This window comes from Schistocerca cancellata, chromosome 9 (genome assembly GCF_023864275.1).
Source record: "Schistocerca cancellata isolate TAMUIC-IGC-003103 chromosome 9, iqSchCanc2.1, whole genome shotgun sequence".
NCBI classification, from domain to species: domain Eukaryota; kingdom Metazoa; phylum Arthropoda; class Insecta; order Orthoptera; family Acrididae; genus Schistocerca; species Schistocerca cancellata.
The window spans coordinates 161,422,725-161,449,011 of NC_064634.1; the positions used below are offsets into that span (position 1 = coordinate 161,422,725).

The window sequence follows — 26,287 nt, forward strand, 5'->3', positions numbered from 1 at the left end:
CAGATCAGTAGACGTGGAGACTGTCGCTTAGGAAAGTGTCAAGCCAATTTTTATTTGGTTTTTTGAAATAGATGCATTTACCTTTGGTGGGCTTGGATGTTACGTTATTCAGTCACGCTCAGCAATCTTTTGGGCACTAATCCCCGTATCCAACATGACGCTCCTTATTTGCTCAGGATTATTTGTTGTTAAGAGGCAAGTATTTTTTTCGCTACCATTTACATTTAGAGTGGGCTCCTGAACTAACTGTTCAAACTAATTTTCTAAGAAGGCATTCAGAAAAATTTTGGATGTTGTTTTATGCCTACAGTCGAATATAAACATGTTTTCTGCCAACATATTGATGGTGGTTGAAGTCACCGCCAGCTATAATTGTATGAGTGGGGTACCTGTTTGGAATGGGATTTAAGCTTTCTTTGAACTGTTCATCAACTGTATCATCTGAGTCGAGGAGTCGGTAAAAGGAACCAATTATTCACTTATTCCGGTTTTGAAGTATAACTTCTACCCATACTAACTCCGTTTCACTACAAAGTAATCTACTTCTGTCAGCAATAAACACTCCACTACCAACTGTATTTAATCTATCCTTTCTGAACACCGCTAGGTCCTTTGTAAAATTTTCTGGTGGACTTATTTCCGGCTTTAGCCAGCTTTTCTTACCTATAATGACTTTAGCTTCAGTGTTTCTATTAGCGCTTGGAGTTCCGGTTCTTTTCCGAAACAGCTACAACAATATACAACTACAATACCGAGTGTTTCTGGGTCTACTTTCCTGTGTTTGTCCTGCACTCTTTTAGACTGGTGCTCTTTCTGTATTTTCCTGAGACTCTCTAACCTTAAAATCCTTCCAGTCCCTGCCACACAGCCCCCACTACGCGTATAGCCGCCTCCTGTATGTAGTGAACCCTTGACCTATTAAGTGGAACCAGAAATCCCACGACCCTCTGGCGCAAATAGAGGCTTCTGCAGCCTACACGTTTGCAAAACCGTCTGACCATCTGTTTCTGACTCTCCACTCGGCTCTGTATCAAAGGACCACAGTAGGTTCTACGGATGTGACTCTGCCTTCATCTCGCAAGCAGGATTTGCGGTCTTTATTTCTTTATTCTTTTGCGTAAGATATTTAATTTCTCTTTCCATAAATTGTGATCGTTGCACGAACGCACATTGTCGCGTTTACAGCAGTGTTTGTTTTCGTAGCTAATGTTTTCTTAATTAGCAGTTTCTTTGTTAGATGGTTACACGTATCTTTGCTGTCAGGAAATATATGAAACACATAATTTTTAATGAAATATATTCAAAATATACTGTTAGAACCCTGAATCCAGTGTCATGTGACTCGGCACTTTATCGTCAATCACGGATGATACTTGTATTTCTAGTGATGAATGTATATTTCTAGTGATCAATGAGGACAGTGTATTGAAAAAAATTACATGAGCATTTACTCCATTTGCAGACTAATAATTATAGCTGATACGAACAGTATATTTCTAGGTTGGTTTGTACGCATGCCACAAGCATGCCATTAAAGTTAATTTCCGCTTGGCAGCAAGTCAGGTATAGAAGTGCGGAAGTGTGGAGGCAAAAGGATAGTCTATACCAGTAGTTCCCAACCCGTGGGTAATTACCCCCTGAGGTGTAAAATGGAATTTTCTGAGAGGCGAAAACTAAACGATTCGATACTGTTTCAGTCACGAAACTTGGGCCGGCCGCGGTGGTCTAGCGGTTATAGGCGCTCAGTCCGGAACCGCGCGACTGCTACGGTCGCAGGTTCGAATCCTGCCTCGGGCATGGATGTGTGTGATGTCCTTAGGTTAGTTAGGTTTAAGTAGTTCTAAGTTCTAGGGGACTGAAGACCACAGATGTTAAGTCCCATAGTGCTCAGAGCCATTTGAACCATTTGAAGTCACGAAACTAAATTACATTCAAAAGGTCATTACTATCACCACAATTTTATATGACTAATATTGTTTATATAAATTACCAAAAATTACATTTTTACAATTTGTAGCATGAATGTGGTGGAGGTCACAGATTCCTCGTATAGTCCACCCACTACACACATTTTGTACTTTGTCCCGTACATCGCTCATGATAAAAGTGAGACATACGCGACAAATGTTAAATATCTTAAGAAAATGTCTTCCACAAGTGGCAGACAATAGCTGCAGTAGTCCAGAAATTGGTTCATTACTTGCTTCGTGACACATAAATTAATTAATTGACAGCACGACAAGCAGCATTAACATCCAGTTTCTGCCAGTTGAGAAGTAATGAGTACAGCAATCAAGTGATTTACAAAGAGTAAGGATAGCGCACACATCTGAATCTGTTTGATTTTAAATGGGTCTCCAGTGTGCAGGGGTTAAGCAAATGCCGCAAAGGAGAGAAGTAATGCAGGGGAAGTATGGTTTGTACCAAGCGTCTACCCCAACTGTGGATGGTTAGCGTTCTTATCTGAGAAGGAGTTGTCAGTAGCACTTGCGATGCACCACGAATTCCTTCGTCATTCATTCTAATACACACACACACACACACACACACACACACACACACACACACACGCGCGCGCGCGCACTAAATATCATCCACGCTTCATCATTTCAAAAATAAAAGTGCTACAGTTCAGTTAGGTGCAAAAATTGGTGATAATGTGGGGGAGGGATAGTAGATGGCAGGGTGGAGGGGGGAGGGGGTCAGGGCAAGAGTACTAGCTAATGTCTGGTTGGCCTCTGGGATAATGGTCTGAAAGGATTGGGAACCGCTCTCTATTCTGACAGGCGTAGTCCACTTTGCCGTATAGTTACGAACCTACAGAAAACATTAGGTAGTCATTTAAGTGGTGTGTTTCCATGAATCTGTTAGACGCAGAGAAAAAGCAACTTACTCACTAGAACTGGTACATATTAAGGTACCAATGATCACAATATCTCTACCCATACCTCTAATACACTATATGAAGGAAGTCTCAGCGATAGAAAATTGCATCGAAATGCAGGGAGACTTGCAGAGGATCGACGTCTTGTGCAAGGATCGACATCTGACACTCAACATAAATAAAAGTAGCGTATCGAGCAGAAGCATCCACGCTCGCATAAACAGCCTTGTGATCACTCAAAACGCAATGAATACACAAACAATACAACAGTGTCGGGGTCGCCTGTGACGTTAACATCGCAAATTGTTACTGCACGCACACCCTATGGCACCTACCGTGTCTTCCGGTGACTGTGGTTTACTCGTGTCCCAAGTCTCTTACCATACATTGGTGTGGGATTCGTTCGATGACTGCTCGAATAACGCGTTAAATTCTGGGAGTGTGTGTTTAGAAAAAGCACAGTCCGAAATGTGAGAAAATTTCTGAGAGTTGTTCAATCTTTTGTACATGTCTTGTAACAACTAGTTTTCTTTAGTGACACAAATGTTTAGTTTTTCACACTGTTCCATTCCCACAGATGTTCTCTATGGGCATGTGACAGATCGTCTGTTTTGGTGTATGTTTGGGAAATGGAACTGGCCTTTCTGACAGGGACGATCCTTTGCGGAAACTTCCTCTAATAGTAATCCATTCAAGATCTTTGACGTAACCAGTAATCCATTTAAAATCCTTGACGTAACCACTCGCAACCTAAGTAGGTGCAAAAAACTACACATTTTATTGACAAAAGACGGATGTTCATTTGAAGACATCAGCATGAAGAATATAAAACATATACAGAATCTAGTAAAAAGAAGTGGCCAAACTTTCAGGAAACATTCGTCTCACGTAGAGGATGAAAATATATTATATGGGCGTGGGCCTGGAAACGCTTTATATCCATATTAGAGCTCAGTTTGTACAACTCTTCAACAGACCCATAGAAAACAAACAGCACAGTATGGTTGGTTGGTTGATTTGGAGAAGGGGACCAAACGGCGAGGTCATCGGATTAGGGAACGAAGGGAAGGAAGTCGGCCGTGCCCTTTCACAGGAACCACCATGCATTTGCCTGAAGCCATTTAGGGAAATCGCGGAAAACCTAAAACAGGACGGCCAGACGCTGCTTTGAACCGTCGTCCTCCTGAATATGAGTCTAGTGTGCTAACCACAGCGCCACCTCACTCGGTTGCAAGGTATTAAACACTTTCCTACATGAAATATTCAAAATGCCCTTCATTCGCTTTAGTACCAGGCTACATTCGACACAAACCACTTGAAAGACAACTTTCTAACACTGGAAGCCAGACTCGATGTTGACAGATTTCTAGTTTTCAGAATCATTTTCACTGCGATTGGCAATCCACATTTTGTACCCTTTCCTTGAGCCATCTTCAGTTGTTTTGCTGCCTGAATAACGAAAGTGGTCTACTATTTTCTGCGTTTTATTTGCTAATATAATTCCCTCAGTACCGTAAAATTTAATTCGACTACGCTCTTTTACGCTTGTGTTAGTTTTGTTGATATTTGTTTTATAACTTCGTTTTGGGACAGTCCTTTCCTTTGAACTCATCTTTGGTCTTCAAAGTCCTCTTTCGTCTCTGATAGAACTACAAATGGATAGGAATATCGTAAATGTTTTATTTCCTCTTTTTGAATCTTGATTTCTTTTCCAAATTTCTCCTTGGTTCCTTTCATAACCACCTGATTGTGGATGGTTAATAAATACAAGTAGGAAACTACGCTATGGTGAAACTGTGCTACTTAATGAATTAACAGAGAAAATAAGCACATGAAACTGAAGCAAATAAGTAACATTTGTAAATAGGGGAGACTATATGTACAAAACGTTATACGTATTTCAGAGGCGTCGGTAAATCTCTTATTTTGTTCTCCATGCTTTGAATGATATTTAGGACTCTGGTCAGAAAGTGAATTGATATTACTCTCGATATTACCTATTTCAGGGGTTTCCTGCACCTGGACATTACGAAGTTCACGTAAAGGAGAAGCGCAAGGCTGGCAAGAAACGCGGAGCTTTCCTCAGAAATTCAAAGGTAAGGACACACCATACTGAATAGTGTAATTTTCTGTTCCTCAATATCAACAGACTGGAAGCTGTATTATTTTGTATTTTGGGGAACCGTGTACTATCATTGCATCTGTCACTTGTAACTGCATAGCTGATGAGACGTATGGCAGTTTGTTTTGGATGTTGCAACCCATACGCAGACACAATAGGTATTTAATAATTCGCCCATGTCCAACTGTTATGTAACTAACATGATGTGTCACGACATTAACAGCCATTGCTACTGAGTGGAGAATATCCGAATGAGACCCTTGTAGGTACCTTAATTTCCATATGTAGTGTTGTAGATCATACCAAGCACCGTGCTCATAGTTGCACCGCTTGCTGCAATCAGCTAGTGCAGCATTTCGCCACCATGCCCAAATTCAAATGGTTCAAATGGCTCTGAGCACAATGGGACTTAACATCGGAGGTCATCAGTCCCCTATAACTTAGAACTACTTATACCTAACTAACAGAAGGACATCACACACATCCATGTCCGAGGCAGGATTCGAACCTGCGACCGTAGCGGTCACGCGGTTCCAGACTGAACCGCCTGGGACCGCTCGGGCACCGCGGCCGGCCCTCCATGCCCATCTCGGTACACCAACACGACTGTTCGGTCACTGACCAGTGCTGAAGACAAAATCTGGGAGTGCTCCAGCAGCACTGCAGCAAGTGGAGTGCTTGACTCGTGGGGCGTCTGCTCACCAACAAGTGTGCCCTTGCGTGTATAAATACTGGCCGTCAGCCAACAAGTGGCATCGAATCGACGACCGCTGCTGAGTGGAATACCGCCATGAGGCTGTCCCATAGGAGGAGCTGTCTCCGTTCAACATCCTGCGGTGTGTGGGCCCAGCCACAGCACTGATGGGCCGAGTGTTGAACCTCCTCCCCTCCCCCCCCCCCCTCTCCACAGCTACTGATCCAGTGATGCCAGAAGCCAGATGCAAGGTCGAGGTTTGTTTCCAGATGTCTCTACTGCCAACACATGCCGCTGCAGATCACCAGCTTACTAATGGCCTTGCCAGACGAGACTGGCATTCCAGCATCTTACAAAGCCCTGCACCACCATTCAGGAATGGTGGTGCAAGGACCCCACGCTGCTCACCTGCACTGGGCGAAGCATCTGCAGGCGCCTTCATGACTATGCATCGGTGCTGAGGACTGTAGGTTTTTTGGCACTTGGCCTTCCCCCCCCCCCCCCCCCTCCGTCAGAGGTCGGTACAGTCTTCTGTAGTAAACTGTTGTAAATAAGTTAATGGATCAACAGTCTTGAAGCTGACACTGAGTGGAAGCGCCTCACCTACCTACTAGAACAACCAAGCCCCTACACATAACTCAGAAAAAAAAGTTCCAAGTGCAAGAGCAACGAAGTATCTCGGCACTTGAATGCTATCGAACTAAGGTAAATTATTATAAACGAGAAAAAGCATAAGGAAAACCACAAAACAGAGTTCCACACAATAAATTCATTGAATGAGATTTTCACTCTGCAGCGGAGTGTGCGCTCATATGAAACTTCCTGGCAGATTAAAGCTGTGTGCCGGACCGAGACTCGAACTCGAGACGGTCCGGCACACAGTTTTATTCTGCCAGGAAGTTTCAATAAATTCATTCTCTAACTTAAAGAATCTCGAAAAGGGCGAAATGGATGTTAGTTACTTTTACTTGTTTATGCACCCTTAGATCATTTACAAGATGATATGTGATGTGTCATCTCAATTGACAAAGGAAACATTTTTTTTAAAATAACTGATTTATGAATATAATAATGTTATTTCATGTATAGATGAACTGTTGTGTTGTCAGTTTTTATATGCTGTTTACAATTTTTTGTTCATATTTGCAAACTACCTTCAGTGGTCACTACTCACACAGCACACAAACACACATTACACTACACTGACCAGAAAAAAATACACAAGTACGCTTGCTTCACTGTGACAAGAAACAATGAATCGATTGACATGATGGTTATTAGACAATTTGAATCTAAAGATTTATTTGTTTAGTTAATGTGGCATTGGTCTTATCATCCGGTAGGAAGCTTTCGATGCCATTGCCTTTCAGCTACAGAGTTAAGTCTTATCCTCTGTCATTAAAAGTTTGTTTTGTAAACACTGTGTATCACAAGAAACTAGCCAGTATCAAGTACGTGGTTTAAGACTGGAGTATAGTAGAAAGATCTTGGTTTAAAAGGATAACTTCTTTTTACGTCTATAAACAAAAATTTTTGTACTTTATACTCCAGATGTACAACACATGCTGGTCGCTAGTATAAGAAAGTGTAATACATCAGCGTGTTTGCTGTCTGCTTATCAGGGTGAAGCACAGCGTCGAGCATATGATGTAAATCTGAAAATGTAGTCTGTTAGTTACATGTTCTGTTGGTCCCTTTCCATTATACTTATACATTGTGGGCCTCTTCCCATGATACATAATATTGTTGTGCATCGAGTCAGTTTATAGAATGTTAACTTAACTGGTATTTAATTATGGTTGCATTTAGTTTAGTAATACAAAAACTCATGTAACGCTTTTGAACTTTATCAGTTTACCTTCAGATTTAGATTTGTTATCTGTCAGGTTTTTAATATGATTAGGTAAGAGATCAAATATTTTGGTGGCAATATTATTCACTCCTTTCTTAGCTTCCAGCAGTTTGAATGAGGAGTAGTGAATGACACCTAGCTATGAATAAACGTGTAAAGAGCATGTGCAGCATCTGAATAAGACCTTGAAAATGTTAGAAAAGTAGTTTAAGGAATAAACAGATATTTATAACAAGTGACTGGTTACAAAATTGTTAAGGCTTTCGTGGCCACTTTTTGACAAACTGCTTATTGGATTCTGTCTCGGGTTCTTGGGCCGACGTTAATCTAATGATTTTACTGACGTTTCGCCAGCACGAATGGCTGGCATAGTGAAGCTTCACCCTCCATTGCCGGTGGTGAACTGGAGCAGAGCTCGCGGCCGGAGACTATGTGTACCTGGCGCGCCAACGTCCGAGGGCTTCCCCGCGGTCATTTCCGGTGCGGTTCTCCTCTTGCTACCTGCGACGGACGTTCGCTGCAGTACTGGAAGCCAGCATCCGTTTACCTTAAGGCTTTCCTCCTTCTTGTTGAAACTGTTCGCGTGTTTTTGTATTTCTACAGCTTCTCTGAACAAGCGCGTGTGATAGTGCTTCTCTACAGCCAGAACTTCCGTGTCGGCGAATTGTATTACGTGGTCGGTCTCACTCAGTGCGTGCTCTGCCACGTCCGATTTCTCCACGTGCCCCAACCTGCAGTGTCGCTTATGCTCTTTGATCCTGGTGTTAATTGATCGTCCGGTCATTCCGACATAAACGTTTCCGCGTGTGCATGGTATACGGTATATTCCCGACATTGCAAGTGCGTCCCTTTTCTCCTTCGCCGGTCTAAGACACTCTTTGATCTTCCTTGTCGGTTTGAAAATCGTCTTTACGCCATGTTTGCGCAATGTACGGCCGATTCTGTCCGTCACTCTTGGAATGTATGGCAGAAAGGCTGTATCCGACATTTCTTTTTCTGATTCGTTCGTTACTTCGCCGAGTGTTTGGCTCTGTTACACTTCTAATATAATTTGTGGAGTACCCATTGCTCCTCAGAACACTTTACAGGTGTTGCATTTCTTGTCTGAGGTGCTGCGGCTCAGATATTCGTCCTGCTCTCGTCACGAGCGTATTAATCATGCCTCTTTTCTGGCTCGGGCGGTGGTTTGATAGTTTGTGCAGGTATCGGTCCGTGTGTGTCGGTTTTCGATACACGCTGTGTGCCAGGTTTTCGCCGTCCCTTGTGACCAGCACATCTAGAAATGGCAGTTTCTTGTCCTTTTCTACTTTCATGGTAAATGTTATGTTGGCATGGAGGCTGTTCATGTGTCTTAGGAAGTCACCGAGCTCTTCTTCACCGTGGTTCCACACTACGAAAGTATCATCGACGTACCTGTACCACACCTCAGGTTTGCAAGTCGTCAAGTCCAGTGCCTGTGCTTCGAATTGTTCCATGAAGAAGCCACCACTGGACTGAGAGGACTACCCATGGCGACGCCTTCCAGCTGTTCGTAGTAATCGCCATTCCACGTGAAATAGCTCGTGGTGAGACATGCGTGGAAGAGCTTCTTGATGTCTTGCGGGAAAATGGCCGCCTCGTTCCTCAGGCTCGCCGCCAGGTTCCCGCCGCCGCCCGTTGCACTTTTCGGTATTTATGAACAGTACGCAATCACGGACTTTAAATTATCCGTAATGGATAGACTTAATCTACAGTGGCAACTCTTGCCAGCTGCCAGATCGATAGTACAAGCTTAGGAATTTTGCTGCGCCTTTAAAGTTTTCCTTTACTTTCTGGTAGGTACGAGGGGTGAACCAAAAATACGGAAATACCGAATACACAACTCATTACCGTGGATGTAGGGAACCTGTTCGTCTTCCAGTCATCACGCGTTGGATAAATGCTAGTCCTGTGTGGCTTTCAAATGAATCTTCTTGCAAATTAGCGGCAAACTCAGGTACGATGATTGAGGTAGATAGCGGTCACTCAGACTCCTCCCCAAAGTAGACTACAAAGGCTCAATAATTCTGAGATACGGTGCCTGTGGTGGCCGAGCGAGGTGTGACAGTTCATCCTCGTGCTCTAAAAACCAATCCTGGGCGATGCGAGCTGTGAGAACGAGGGTCCTGTGGCCTTGGAACGCAGTATTATTATTGGGGAACAAACATTATCCTATGCGATGGACTGCTCAGCCAAAGTTGTCACATAATCCATGCAGTAATGTGACCTTTTAGAGTAAGCATGGAATTAATGAAATGCCATGATATGGTTGCCCATGTCGTTACCGACTCCCTGCCATGTTTCACTCTTGGGATGTCAACTTGGCCAGAAGTTGGAAAGCTCTTCCGATTAAATGACTTTTTTTCAATTGTTTCACAATCCAGGTTTTGTGGCTTGGGGACCACGTTCTACTGTTACGGGCGTCAACAACTCTGATGAGTTGTTTCGGGATTATAGTTCGCCCAGGAAATCCCTGCTTACGGAACTCCCTTCTTGTAGTTTTGATACTGACAGCGTTCTCAAGTGCGACATTAAGATCTGCAGTGATTTTTGCAGCTGTTTTCCGCGTATTTTTCGTCACAATGCTTTTAATTGACTGTCCACTGCGATAATTCAACAGTCATTTTCGTGGGCGTTGTCACTTAGTGGGTGTTATCTTTCTCTTTTCCCTGTATGCGACATGAATCTTCAATACGGTACCTTTTGAAACACCAAACACTTTGCTTCCCTAAGTTGCGGAAGCATCCACCAAACGAGCAACAATGTACCCACGTTCGAATTCACTTATTCCAACATACTACACTCACAGCTACACAGAACACTGTTGTGACCGCGACTACACTTGCAACGTATTGAGGACATCGGATAGATGCCGTTCATGGTGAAATACAACAGCACAACCCGCAGGCTCTATTATCTCCACTTACGTTCAAGCACACACCTGTCGCGGTGTTTCCTTGTTTGTGTCCAACCCCTCCAGGTAATCAAGGGCGGTGGTTCAGTGTTTAGTACACTGGACTCGCATTCGGGAGGACGACGGTTCAAACCCGCGTCCGGTCATTCTGATTTAGGTTTTCCGTGATTTCTCTAAATCGCTTCTGTCAAATGCCACGATGGTTGCTTATGAAAGGGCACGACCGATTACCTTCACTATCCTTTCCTGATTCGAGCTTGTACTCCGTCTCTAATGACCTCGTTGTCGACGAGACGTTAAACACTAATGAGAATTACACTCCTGGAAATGGAAAAAAGAACACATTGACACCGGTGTGTCAGACCCACCATACTTGCTCCGGACACTGCGAGAGTGCTGTACAAGCAATGATCACACGCACGGCACAGCGGACACACCAGGAACCGCGGTGTTGGCCGTCGAATGGCGCTAGCTGCGCAGCATTTGTGCACCGCCGCCGTCAGTGTCAGCCAGTTTGCCGTGGCATACGGAGCTCCATCGCAGTCTTTAACACTGGTAGCATGCCGCGACAGCGTGGACGTGAACCGTATGTGCAGTTGATGGACTTTGAGCGAGGGAGTATATTGGGCATGCGGGAGGCCGGGTGGACGTACCGCCGAATTGCTCAACACGTGGGGCGTGAGGTCTCCACAGTACATCGATGTTGTCGCCAGTGGTCGGCGGAAGGTGCAAGTGCCCGTCGACCTGGGACCGGACCGCAGCGACGCACGGATGCACGCCAAGACCGTAGGATCCTACGCAGTGCCGTAGGGGACCGCACCGCCACTTTCCAGCAAATTAGGGACACTGTTGCTCCTGGGGTATCGGCGAGGACCATTCGCAACCGTCTCTATGAAGCTGGGCTACGGTCCCACACACCGTTAGGCCGTCTTACGCTCACGCCCCAACATCGTGCAGCCCGCCTCCAGTGGTGTCGCGACAGGCGTGAATGGAGGGACGAATGGAGACGTGTCGTCTTCAGCGATGAGAGTCGCTTCTGCCTTGGTGCCAATGATGGTCGTATGCGTGTTTGGCGCCGTGCAGGTGAGCGCCACAATCAGGACTGCATACGACCGAGGCACACAGGGCCAACACCCGGCATCATGGTGTGGGGAGCGATCTCCTACACTGGCCGTACACCACTGGTGATCGTCGAGGGGACACTGAATAGTGCACGGTACATCCAAACCGTCATCGAACCCATCGTTCTACCATTCCTAGACCGGCAAGGGAACTTGCTGTTCCAGCAGGACAATGCACGTCCGCATGTATCCCGTGCCACCCAACGTGCTTTAGAAGGTGTACGTCAACTACCCTGGCCAGCAAGATCTCCGGATCTGTCCCCCATTGAGCATGGTTGGGACTGGATGAAGCGTCGTCTCACGCGGTCTGCACGTCCAGCACGAACGCTGGTCCAACTGAGGCGCCAGGTGGAAATGGCATGGCAAGCCGTTCCACAGGACTACATCCAGCATCTCTACGATCGTCTCCATGGAAGAATAGCAGCCAGCATTGCTGCGAAAGGTGGATATACACTGTACTAGTGCCGACATTGTGCATGCTCTGTTGCCTGTGTCTATGTGCCTGTGGTTCTGTCAGTGTGATCATGTGATGTATCTGACCCCAGGAATGTGTCAATAAAGTTTCTCCTTCCTGGGACAATGAATTCACGGTGTTCTTATTTCAATTTCCAGGAGTGTATATCAATACGTTCAGCCGCTGACGGGCGTTGATATATATCAACGGGGACAGGTGAAAATGTGTGCCCCGACTGGAATTCGAATCCGCGATCTCCTGCTTACATGGCAGACACTCCATGCATCTGAGCCACCGAGGACACAGAGGTTAGCGCGACTGCAGGGAATATCTCGCGCACGCCTCCCGCGAGACCCGCATTCTCACCTTGTATGTCCACACACTACATTCGTAGTGTCCCACCCCAGCACACTCATTATTTGTGGAAGACATTCTTACCGAGTCCCGTAAGAGTTCGGGGAATATGTGTGCATCCGCACAGAAGAAGAAGGTCATGGCTGGTATTGCCAGAACTATACACTCATATGGATATGGTGTCTGTTCTTTCGGACATATCTGAAAGAACAGACACCATATCCATATAAGTATAGTAAACACTAATCTCCTCCTCTCCCTCCTGCTCTTCCTACCCAGTAGTTGAATAGCTCTCGTAGATGCTCTGTGTAGCGCATCTGTTGTGGAAGCGATGCCGCGCCGTTGCTGTTGGCAGAGGTTCGCGGAACCCACGTCGCGAGCCGTGGGGCCGGACCCGTGCCGCTACAACGTGCGCGGGGACCTGGTGGACCGCAGACCGGGCTCCATGATCGCCGCCCCGTTCCTCAGGCTCGCCGAAAGGTTCCCGCCGCCGCCCGTTTCCGTGGTCCCTGGTATGAGGCTGCACTTTTTATACCGGATCCTGTCACGTAGATAACTAAATTACTAACAAAATAACCTCATCGGACAACTTGCTATTGAACGGTCGCTTTGGAGTTCTGCAGATGGTGTAAAACTGGTACCTGGCAGTCAGGTGGCCTTTAATACAGGTATGAGCCAATAAATTGGTTCAAATGGCTCTGAGCACTATGGGACTTAACATCTATGGTCATCAGTCCCCTAGAACTTAGAACTACTTAAACCTAACTAACCTAAGGACATCACACAACACCCAGTCATCACGAGGCGGAGAAAATCCCTGGCCCCGCCGGGAATCGAACCCGGGAACCCGGGTATGAGTCATTCCAGTGGAGTGGTGCGCTTTAAATCATAACTTATTTGTTGGGGTTTTGTGTAAATCGAAGAACATTGGACGAGGGGCGTTCGATAAGTTATGTAACACATTTTTTCTCGGCATATTTCTGTTGAAAAAACGAAGAATTTGTTTGAGACGACATGAAACACGCCCGCTTCACCCCTATAGTTCCATGATGTTCCGATAGGTGGCGGCGCTGTACGCAGCTTTCAAAATGGCGTCTGTAGGGGACGTGCGTTCCAAGCAGAGAGCTGTCATTGAGTTCCCTTTGGCGGAAAACCAGAGTATTGGAAATATTCATACGTACTTGCGGAATGTCAATCTAGACCTGACAGTGAACAAAAGGACGGTGAGTCGTAGGGCGAGTCGTCTGTCATCATCGCAACAAGGTCGTGCAAACCTGTCCTATCTGCCACGTGACAGCCGGCCGCACACGGCTGTGACTCCTGCAGTGTTGCAATGTGCAGAAACTTTCATTCAAGATAACTGACGCAGCCAAAACAACTCTCTGCTCAAAAATGTTTCAAATGGCTCTGAGCACTATGCGACTTGACGTCTGAGGTCATCAGTCGCCTAGAACTTAGAACTACTTAGACCTAACTAACCCAAGGACCTCACACACATCCATGCCCGAGGCAGGATTCGAACCTGCGACCGGAGCGGTCGCAACTCTCTGCTCAACTGGACGTCTGTGCTGACACACTCGTCCACAAGTTGGGGTGGTCAAAGGTGTGTGCCGCTGGGTTTCTTGCCGCCTAACCGAAGCATTTTCTGACTTCATCTGTTTCGCCCAGTGAAGGATGTACTTCTCGGAAAGCAGAAGGTGGGTGATGCGGAGGTTGCTGATGCAACGAGACACTGGCCGCGATGTCGACCAGTCAATTGGTACCATGCGGGCGTACAGGCGCTGTCAGTAAGGTAGTGCAAGACCATCGCGTTCAACAGAGATATTGTTAAAAAAAAAAAAGGGAAGGCAAAAGAGTGGGGAATAACATAATGTATAGAAATCCTGAAAAAAACATACCTTCTGTCAGAAAAAAATTGTAGCAATACTTATTGCACGTCTCTCGTACAGTCGGGACCTACCATATGAGACAAGACCTCATATTCTGGAGAATGGTGTCCGCTTTTCCTGATCATCCAGATTTAGGTTTTTCGGGTTTTCCTAAATCAGTTCAGACAAATGCTGGGATGGTGCCTTCAACAAACGCGGTCGACTGCCTGTCCTGTCCTCGTAAAAAAGTACTTATACAGGGTAATTCAGGTGCTCCTATCATTGGCGTTTTATGCAACCCGCAATGTTACAGCTGGCCGTCAAAAACCTCGTCCAAGATTTACATATTCTCTCCCTCGTTACTTACAAACCATTAGTCCTACAGAAAAAATGAAAAGGAACTTTTTGTAGGAAATGTAATGTAGTTAAATTTTGCACTGGGATGCGTTTCCTCTAGAGACGGTATTTTCAGAGTTATTCAAGAAAAAGTTAAAAAATGACACTCAAACGCACTCCCACTCCCACACTCAGTCCCCACCTGTCAAGATTTCTTAGGTTAAGTTCGGATCGAATTATCAACGTAATTAATTTTAACATAACATTTACAAACGTATTTTTCGTTCATTATCCTCACGGGCTCGTTTAAATTAATAATGTCAATGAAGTAATCGACTATGCTATTGGAACAACAGCCCAATCAATAGAGACCGAAAGAGATCGAATATCTGGAACTGTTCGTGTAGTAGTAAACTTCTGTACAGTGAATGTCACAAACAGCATACTAGAGATTGTGACTGGTGAAGTATGATTGAGGGATGGAGGTGCATTTGAAGGTCACTTTTGTACGTTTTTCTTGAATAACTCTGAAACCGAGGCCTCCAGCGAAAACGTACCCTAGTACAAAATGTAAGTACATTAATTTTTCTTTAAAGAGGTCCTGCTCATTTTTCTGTAGGACGAATTGTTTGCATGTAGCTAGTGGGAGAATATGGAAACCTCGTACATCATTTATGAAGGTCAGCTGCAACACTGCAGGTTGCATAAAGGAACAACGGTAGGGGCACCTGAATCAACCTGTATACGCTATGTGTATCTATATTTTGAGTTACACAGCCTGACAAAGAAGTGTAATACCCATAAGGCATGGTTGGATGTTAATGTAACTTCGTACATGCACACACCATCGATGTCGATGTAAACGACTAGAGTTGCAGTTGCGAAGGACACAAAAGTGCCGAATACTCCTGTGGGCAGCTTTATCAATACCTGGCAGTTTTATTGGGCCTCATTGTGGGTCTCCATTTGGTCGACTAGGAACGAGAGAAGCAGCTACCTCGTCGTTATGGTGCAGGTCAATTATGTACGACCACCGTCAGAGGGAATCGCACCAAGTACATCGTAATTCCTTTCATATCTGCGTCTGTGAGAAAGTTGACTGTGCATACCGTTCCATCTGATCAGTCCCTCGTCTGTCCTGGTCAGCGCACAGACTGTCAATCCTAAGGGCCCGGGTTCGATTCCCGGCTGGGTCGGAGATTTTCTCCGCTCAGGGACTGGGTGTTGTGTTGTCCTAATCATCATCATTTCATCCCCATCGACACGCAAGCCGCCGAAGTGGCGTCAAATCGAAAGACTTGCACCAGGCGAACGGTCTACCCGACGGGAGGCCCTAGTCACACGACATTAGTCCCTCGTCTGTGGTAGGGCGTAATGGTTTTTATGAATACTAAAACTAAACTCTGCCCGAAAAGGCCATGAAGGCCCAACAGTACCGACCCGTCACCTTGTAATCCTCAGCCTACAGGCTTCACTGTATGCGGAAATGGGGGTGGGGGGGGGGGGGGGATGTGGTCAGTACACCGCTCTCCCGGCCATCTGTCAGTTTACGAGATCGGAGCCGCTACGTCTCAATCAAGTATTTCCTCAGTTTGCCTCACGAGGGATGATTGCACCCCGCTTGCCAACAGCGCTCGGCAGACCGGATTGACACCCACCCAAGTGCTAGCCCAGCCCGACAGCGGTTAACATCGGTGATCTGACGGGAACCGGTTTTATCGCTGCTTGCAAAGTCGTTGGCTCGGTTTTCGCCGAATGCTCACAAGCAAGGAAACCCTGTGGAACAGGTACATATGAAGTAGGAGTTAATGGTATGTATCCCACTCAAGTTTCTGTCCCTACTCAAGTGTGTGCTAGATTGCCACCTGCGAGGGTCAACATATCCAGTGTTAATTTAGATTTCTAATATCATAGTTTGTACAGTGATCAGTGCACTGGAGCAGATAAGACTTGTTTGAGCGACAGAATTCATCTGATCTATTTCCCTAAGAGCACCGCAATCCATTCTCCGCATGTGCCCAATAGACAAACTTGTTCAGTCTAGCCAAGACACTCCCATTCATCAATAATATCGAGACAAAGAGTTGGTAAGCTGCTGGGTACCTACACATGTGAGAATTTTGGCCAAAACTGATGGGTACAGCAACCAAGGAAGAAAGTTGTATAGAGCACTAACAATTCGTGCCCCCCCCCCCCCCCCCTAGTGCTGAAACTTACTGTTATATTGTTATATAACAAGGCCTGCCTCTACATGTGTTTTGTGTGTGGAAGAGGGAATCTCAAATGCCACTATCATTTGCCACCTTCCCTGGTCCATACGCGAGTGGTGCGTTGTAAGAATAATTGTCCGTACACCTCCATATGAGCTCTGATTTCTCTGAATTTCTGGCCGTCATCATTTCGTGTTTGAGGAAGTAATAGTAATATCTTGCCTAACTCTTCTTCGAACGTACCGTCTCGAAATTTCAGCAATAACGCCTGTCTTGTAAGGAATGACACTGGAGTTCCTTGAGCATTTCAGTAACGCTCTCGCACCGACTAAACGATCCCATATCGAAAAGTGCAGCTGCTCGTTGAATCTTCTACATCTCTTCCGTTAATCCTGTTTGGTTGGTGTCCCAGAGAGATGAACAGTAATGAAGAATCAGTAGAACAAACCATTTCTTACGTCGATGGATTACATTTTCTTAAGATCCTTCCAGCGAATCTCAGTTTGGCATCTGCTTCACTACAATTAATTTCATGTCGTCATTCCCCTTTAGGTCATCCAGGACGCTTACTCCTAGGTATTTTGTGATTGTTACTGTTTCCAGTGAGTTGTCAATAATAGCGTAATCGAGCATTAACAGATCTGTCCGCCTATTTATGCGCCTTTGGGAGGAAAGATCGGAAAAATCACTGCAGATGTGGAGATCAAGTATTTGAGCGTGGCGTAGCTCCTCCCAGCCACAGATAAGCACTGAAGTACTTCTAACTTGTGTCTAGATATAGCACTGTCCTTTGACAGGTGGTTTCGTCCTCCATTGAGAGGAATAACCACAGTGCGGTATTTAGTGTATCACTAGACCATATTTTAGGCATGTGCATCCACCAGAAAGAGCAAACCATAATTTAGCTCGGAGCATTCCCCCTTTTTGGGTGTGATAAATTGTCTAACATTTTCTGAAGTTTAGTTCATCTATCCGTATTTGTGACAAAGTGTTGGTAAGGAACACTTAATTTGTTTCCCAATGTCATTAGCCTAAGCCAGATCAATTGCTGTTGTTGTGGTCTTCCGTCCGAAGACGGGCTTGATGGAGCTCTCCATGCTAGTTTATCTTGCCAAAGAATCTTTATCTCTACATAACCGCCGCAGCCTGCATCCATTTCAACTTGTTTACTGTATTCAAGTCTTGGTCACCCTCCAAATTTTTTACTTCCCAAACTTACTTCCATTACTTAACTGACAATTCCTTGATGCCTCCAAGTTCTGCCCTATGAACCAGTCCCTTCCTTTACTCAGTTTGTGACGTAAATTTCTATTTCCTTCAGTTCGATTCAGTATCTTCTCACTTGTCATTATATCGACCCATATAATCTTCAGCATTCTTCTATAGCACTATATTTCAAAAGCTCCTATTCTGTTCTTTTCTGAATTTGCCTATGTCCATGTTTCACTTCCACACAAATACTTTCAGAAAAGAGTTCCTAACATTTAAATTTATATTACGTGTTAACGAATCCCTCCTTTTCCAAAATGACTGTTCTTGTTACTGCCAGCCTGCGTTTTATACAGTATCTCCCCTACTTCGGTCATCATTTCGGTACTATGCTGCCCAAATAGCAAAGCTCATCTACTACTTTTTGTGTCTCATTTCCTAATTTAAATCTGTGAGCATCGCTTGATTTAATTCAGCTACATGCCATTTAGCTCCTTTTACTGTCATTGACTTTCATCTTATAATCTCTATTCAAGACACTCTCCACTCCACTCATCTCATCTTCCAAGTTCTTAGCTGTCTCCGTCACAACGACACTGCCATTGCCAAAAGTCAAAGTTTTTCCTTCTTCCCCTGAACTTAAGTTCCATTTCCAAATTTCTCCTATGTTTCCTTCACAGTTTGATCAAGGTGCATATTGAATAACATCGGGGCTAGCCTATCAATCTGCCTCACTCCCTTCTCCACTATGGCTTCCCTTTCTTGCTCTTCGACTTTTACAATTGCAGTCTGATTTATGTACAAATTGTAAACAGCCTTTTCCTCAGGTTTCCCTTACTCATCCCTTTCGTAAGGTCACTATTGACTCGCGTGTTACTACTTATCTCAGGAATCTAAACAGGTCTTCTCGAAGCCTAGCCTCTACCAGCTTTCTGCCCTTCTGTAAGTGATCAGTGTCAGTATTTTGGAACCACGATTATTAAACAGTCGATTTTGTAGTATTCACTTCTGTCATCACCTGCTTTCTTTGGAACTGGAATTATTACATTTTTCCTAATATCTGAGGATATTTCGCCTGTCTCGCATATCCTTGACACCAAGTTGTATAATTTGGTCACTGCTGGCTCTGCCAAGGATATCAGTAGTTATGAGGGAATGTAGTGCACTCCAGGCCATTGTTTCGCCTTACGTCTATTAGTGCTCTGTCAAGATCTCCTCACAGTATCATCTACCACCTCGTCTTCGCCTACATCTTCTTCCCTTTCTTTGTTCTCAAGTTTGCTTGTCTTACATAGACTCTCAGCGTATTGCTTCCACTTTTCAATTTTGCCTTCTTTGCTTAGTACTGACTTCCCATCTGAGCTCTTGATATTCCTGCAGTTCCTTTTCTTTCCTCCAAATGTCTCTTTAATTTTCCTTTGGGTGGGATCATCCTCCCCCTAGTTATGCAGACGTCAGCACCATTGCATTTGTCCTCTAGTTAGTCCTGCTCAGCCATTTTCCACTTTCTGTCAATCTTACTTCATAGTTATGTGTATTTCATTTCATATCCGTCATTTACTCAATTTTTGTAAGTAGTCAGTTAAATTCAGTATCTTCTGTGTCATCCAGGGATGTCTTCTAGGTCTGGTATTTTTGCTTATGTAATTCCCTGCGGCTCTATTCCATCTCTCAAAGCTACTCAGTTTCCTCCTACTGTATTCCTTTTACTCTTTCATTGCAACGTTGTCTAATGTTCTCACTGACATTCTCAACAACATTTGGTTCCTTCAATTAATCCAGGTTCCATCTTGTTAATTTTCCATCTTTTTGCAATGACTTCAGCTTTAGTTTGCAGTTAGTGTCAAATTATGGTCACAGTCCACATCTATCGCTGGACATCTCTTATACTTTCAGGTCTGCATTCGAAATCCTCGTCAAACTATTATACTGGGTGTTTGGAGTATAAGTGTGGATATTGTGATCACTGATACCCTAGTATGTATCCACTTCAGTGTGTTAGTTGGTTTTTCTCTGCAGCTGACAGTCTCCTCACAAACATGTCTCATAATTTCCTACTTTATGTTTTCTGCATAGTCGTAACTACACCACAAAGTGAACTACGCCTGTCAATATAGATTAACCGCTCTGTATCGTTCGTTCACACATCAACACCTGACCTGCTGCCCAGGGGCAAATAAACATTAATGACTTGCTCTTGCCACATGAACATGGATGTACTAACCAACATAAGAACATACTACTCCTAACAGCTACAATTATTAGTCTACAAATGAAGTAAATACTGATGTAATGTAATGTTCAGTACACTGTCGTCAGTCACCAATAAAAATATTTGCACCTTTACTGTTAACATCTTGTATAATCAATCTCAAACCTTCCTGCATACCCAGATGCCTTTCATCTTTCATTATTCTTAAACCATGTGTTAGCAATGATTAAATTATGCTCTGTGCAAAAATCTACCTGGCAGCTTCTTCTTTCGTTCCTGTCTCCCAGTCAATATTCATCTACTATATTTCCTTCTCTTCCTTTCTTGTTATCGAATTCCAGTCCTCCCCATCACAATTAAATTTTCATCTCTTTTCATTCCTGTCTCCCAGTCAATATTCATCTACTATATTTCCTTCTCTTCCTTTCTTGTTATCGAATTCCAGTCCTCCCCATCACAATTAAATTTTCATCTCTTTTATAACTATCTGAATGATAATAATTAGAGCACATTTATCTTCTAGCAACTTATTAGTCTTTGGTTAACTGCTGTTTGTGACTATTTTTTATGTAGTGACTGAAAGTTAACAGAGTACGCGCTAATGGCCACATTATCATGCATGCTTCACCCAAACAGGAACAAAACAGTCACTGTTCCTGTTGACCAGAGACGACAGTAATACCTGGGAGTGAGGAGGACCGGATCGTAGGTTTCGTGTCCATTCTTAGTGGACTTTCATCACGGAGTGACGTAAACATTTCGCGTACTTGGGATTTTCAGAAGCATTGAGAGCATGTAATCATTCCTGTTCGTAATTTTTACCTTTTAACCGTGAGGGCAGTTTGCGAAACGTTCACAGACGTCCTGTGAGTTCCCTTTTATACCTACCACGCTATTAATCATTCCATGTCGTACAACATCAACAACAAACTGTAAACATGACATCTCGAAGCTGCTTATAACAATGTGGCTGGACAGTGCGTATTTCGTTGATGGCGAATCGTGCAGCAATCCATTGATACATCTATCGAGATTCCCACAATCCCATGATGCGACTCCATTCAATTGGCTGTGGCTGTTCAAGAGAAACACGTGTTCATCGGCGGAGTATGGTTGTATCCTAGAATAAATGTTGCAAACAGTTTTCACCCCTACGCTCAGCGCAGTTATTGCCTAAAGATTCAAAACAGAGGATGCACAGACGGGATACCTGTGCGCCATTTGATCGCCGCTGACGGTAACAAATGAATCACCGATACTACCACCACTCAGTATGCACAAATTAGCCCGCCCGGCTAGGCGAGCGCTGTAACGCACGGCTTTCCGGAGTGGGAAGGAGCGCCTGGTCCCCGGCACGAATCCGCCCGTCGGACTTGTGTCGAGGTCCGGTGAGCTGGCCAGTCTGTGGATGGGTCTTAGGCGGTTTTCCATCTGCCTTGGAGAATGCGGGCTTGTTCCCCTTATTCCGCCTCAGCTACACCATGTCGGCGATTGCTGCAATAACAAGTTCTCCACGTACGTGTACACCACCATTACTCTACCACGCAAACATAGGGGTTACACACGTCTGGTGTGAGACGTTCCCTGGGGGGTCTACAGGGGGCCGATCCGCACAATAACCCTGGGTTCGGTGTGGGGCGGCGGAGGGGTGAAGTGGACTGCGGTAGTCGTCGTGGGGTTGTGGACCACTGCGGCTGCGGCTGGGACGGAGCCTCTCCGTCGATTCTAGGTCCCCAGTTAACAAACGGTACAATACAATGCTCAAATTATATCATAATGCCACTGAAAACAATCATTGAGGGAGCCGGCCGGTGTGGCCGTGCGGTTCTAAGCGCTTCAGTTTGGACCGCGTGAGCGCTACGGTCGCAGGTTCGAATCCTGCCTCGGGCTTGGATGTGTGTGGTGTCCTTAGGTTAGTTAGGTTTAAGTAGTTCTAAGTTCTAGGGGACTGATGATCTTAGTAGTTAAGTCCCATAGTGCTCAGAGCCATTTGAATCATTGAGGGTATTGCATTTTTCCTCCTGGCGGCATATGTAGCAGTAGATGTAGATGTGTCTAGTCATCAATTTTTAAATGTAGTTTGTTGTCAATCCTTACACCAGTTATCCCATGGGCCTTTTGTAGATTTCCTGTCTTTATCCTATAACCAGCTGCATTTTCGTGATATCAGTGCTGGTTTACCGGCATTGACGCCGTTCGCCAGGGCCGGGCGCTTACGAGCTGAAGTCGACGCTGGGTGCCGCTGCGGTGATCAGCCGCCAGAGGTCCCCCGGGGCGCCCTTCGACTCCAGCGCCGCCCGCCGGATGGGCTTCGAGAAGCCCGAGGCAGAGTTCGAACCGGCGCCCGACGCCTATCAGCTGCCCACGCCGTCTCCCTTTGGTGGTGGCTACACATCCTTATTTAAGTCTACCACTCCGCAGACTACACAGCTCAAGCTAGAGGTAAGACAGTCAGATCTATGTAAAGTTTATCTGACTTGGCATTAATACCAGAACTTCTCCTCCTTATAAAGTAGATGCCCCATTACACAATCCCATGGATATAAACTCAGAGACAAAAGAACCGACGCACCACGGAGGAGCTACGCAAATTGGTCACAAACTGGTATTCGTAGAGGTATCGACGGAAAATGCAAAATTGTAAATTTTGGCGGTCGATGGATGAACGTGTGACGCTGCAGAGCAATATCACCACACGACTGCCCAGGATAGTAAACAGGGGATATGCCGATATCAGGAAATAAGGTCTTTGCGAATTTCATTCCGTGTACTTAGTTGGCCGGCCGGTGTGGCCGAGCGGCTCTAGGCGCTTCAGTCTGGAACCGCGCGACCGCTACTGTCCTGAATCGGGCATGGATGTGTGTGATGTCCTTAGGGTAGTTAGGTTTAAGTAGTTCTAAGTTCTAGGGGACTGATGAACTCAGATGTTAAGTCCCATAGTGCTCAGAGCCATTTGAACAGTTTGTACTTAGTTGGACAGTAACTATGCCTCCAGACAGGTGCGTGGAGAATATAGACAGATGTCAGCACTTGAGATAGGACGTGTAGTTTGGGTCAAAGAAGCAGGTTGGAGTACTCGGTGAACCGCTCGTCATCTGAATAAGAGCGATGCCACTATTCGACAGGAAGGGGGAACCACGGCCGAACACAGCATCAAGAAGGAAGCGGTCAACGTAGATAGACGACAGAATGGGAAGAGCGAACAGTCCTCAGAGAGCCACTCAGATCCCTGGATTCGCCACATTCATCGATCCGATCTGCAGCTGATGGCAGTGATAACAAGAGCCATTTAGAGGCGACTCACAGAAATGGAGCTCACAGCAGCCCTTGTGGCTGCTACCAGTGACCCCTGTACACCTATATGTCCGTTTCTACACTACTGCCCATTAAAATTGCTACACCACGAAGATGACGTGTTACAGAAGCGTAATTTAACCGACAGGAAGAAGATGCTGTGATATGCAAATGATTAGCTTTTCGGAGCATTCACACAAGGTTGCGCCGGTGGCGACACGTACAACATGCTGACATGAGGAAAGTTTCCAACCAATTTCTCACACACAAACAGCAGTTGACCGGCTTTGCCTGGTGAAACGTTGTTGTGATGTAAGGAGGAGAAATGCGTACCATCACGTATCCGACTTTGATAAAGGACGGATTGTAGCCTATCGCGATTGCGGTTTATCGTATCGCGACATTGCTGCTCGCGTTGGTCGAGATCTAATGACTGTTAGCAGAATATGGAATCGGTAGGTTCAGCAGGGTGATACGGAACGCCGTGCTGGATCCCAACGGCCTCGTATCACTGGCATCGAGATGACAGGCATCTTATCCGCATGGCTGTAACGGATCGTGCAGCCACGTCTCGATCCCTGAGTCAACAGATGGGGACGTTTGTAAGACAACAACCATCTGCACGAACAGTTCGACTACGTCTGCAGCAGCATGGACTATCAGCTCGGAGACCATGGCTGCGGCTACCCTTGACGCTGCATAACAGACAGGAGCGCCTGCGATGGTGTACTCAACGACGAACCTGGGTGCACAAATGGCAAATCGTTATTTTTTCGGATGAATCCAGGTTCTGTTTACAGCATCATGATGGTCGCATCCGTGTTTGGCGACATTGCGGTGAACGCACATTGGAAGTGTGTATTCGTCATCGCCATACTGGCGTATCACCCGTTGTCGTGGTATTGGGTGCCATTGGTTACACGTCTCGGTCACCTCTTGTTCGCATTGACGGCACTTTGAACAGTGGAGGCTACATTTCAGATGTGCTACGTCCCGTGGCTCTACCCTTCATTCGATCCCTGCGAAATCCTACATTTCAGCAGGATAATGCACGACCGCTTGTTGCAGGTCCTGTACGGGCCTTTCTGGATACACAAAATGTTCGACTGCTGCCCTGGTCAGCACATTCTCCAGATCTCTCACCCATTGAAAACCTCTGGTCAATGGTGGCCGAGCAACTGGCTCGTCACAATACGCCAGTCACTACTCTTGATGAACTGAGGTATCGTGCTGAAGCTGCATGGGCAGCTGTACCTGTACACGCTATCCAAGCTCTGTTTGACTCAATGCCCAGGCGTTTCAAGGCCGTTATTACGTCCAGAGGTGGTTGTTCTGGGTATTGATTTCTGAGGATCTATGCACCCATATTGCGTGAAAATGTAATCACATGTCAGTTCTGGTATAATATATCTGTCCAATGAATATCCGCTTATCATGTGCATTTCTTCTTGGTGTAGCAATTTTAATGGCCACTAGTGTAGTAGCGTCGAGCACATTCGGCTGGACTCTCATTGACCTGAGCAGAAGTGTCTCCAGTGAAAAGTCTCGTTTCGAACTGAGCGCCTATGACTAGCGAAGGCGTGTCTGGATACCCCCCAGGCAGCAGTGGGATACTGACCAGACTGTCGCTCTCTAAATGGCCCGACAACCAGGACGTATGGTCTGCGACACCGTTACATTTCATAACTGGACCTCTTTGGTTATCATCTGCCGCACTCTTACAGAACATCGGTGCGTCTACGATATGTTTTTTCCTCCGTTTCATTGCTCTTTATGGCAAGTGATCCTTGGCTTACATTTGAGCAAGATAATGTCTGTCCGCATACGGCGAGAGTTTCTACTGCTTCTCTTATTACTTGTCAAACCCTACCTTTGGCAGCAAGGTCACCGGATCTTTCCCTAGATGAGAACTTTTGCAGCATTATGGGCAGGACCCTTCAACCAGCTCGGGATTTTGACGACCTAATGCTCCAATTGGACAGAATTTGAGACGATATCCCTCATGCGAACATCTAACAACTGTATCAATCAGCGCCAAGCCGAATAACTGCATACATAAGGGCCAGATATGGATCAAAGTGTCACTGACTTGCTCAGTTTGTGAAGCTCCTTCTCTTGAATAAATCGTCCAATTTTTCTGAGATTGTAATCATTTGTTTGAGTTGATAACATCTGCGTCTGCGGATTTCCGCCCCATTCGGATAATTCCTTTTCCTTCGTGGTGAGTCTTTTTCTTTTTTTTGGTTTTAATGTGTACTTATTATGCTTATCCTGTAGTCGTTTGCTCCCCAGGTTGCAGGTTCACGGCTTCATATGTGGACTGAGGTGTCATTTAACTTCGTAAATAACGAACAAAAACTATGCCGAGTAAAGTGTGTTTATTATTGTTCAGTACAAAAATAACAGGAATACGACGCAGTGAAATACAGCGTCCGAGCTGCCACTTTCACCTTAGGCACCTAGGCAGAAACAATACAGCGCCATCTTGGAATCCTGCACATTTGTAGCTGCCAAAGTGCCTGCCATCTACACTGGTCGACAGTCTGTCAAGACGGTCACCACTGCTGCAAAAGTGCCCACCAAAAACCTGAGGTCTCTGTTTCTGTTCTAGTTTCTTCGAACAAGCGCTACGTCAGAATTGCGTTGTATATTATGAGTCAAATTAAGTTTCACGTAAATTTCAGTTAGTGATAATTTGGTGCACCCAAATGACATTGGGAGACCCTCACAAATTTCTGATTCTTT

General features: G+C 45.4%; 1 protein-coding gene across 1 annotated transcript in view; it reads left to right on the forward strand.

Moving 5' to 3' along the window:
- LOC126101258 (sperm-tail PG-rich repeat-containing protein 2-like) overlaps positions 1-26,287 on the forward strand; it is a 124,845-nt gene that overhangs the window by 79,545 nt on the left and 19,013 nt on the right. Inside the window, exons 6-8 of the mRNA XM_049911945.1 lie at positions 4,891-4,980; positions 12,769-12,925; positions 22,452-22,690. Of these exons, the coding sequence (XP_049767902.1) occupies positions 4,891-4,980; positions 12,769-12,925; positions 22,452-22,690 (486 nt within the window). The remainder of the gene's footprint in view (positions 1-4,890; positions 4,981-12,768; positions 12,926-22,451; positions 22,691-26,287) is intronic.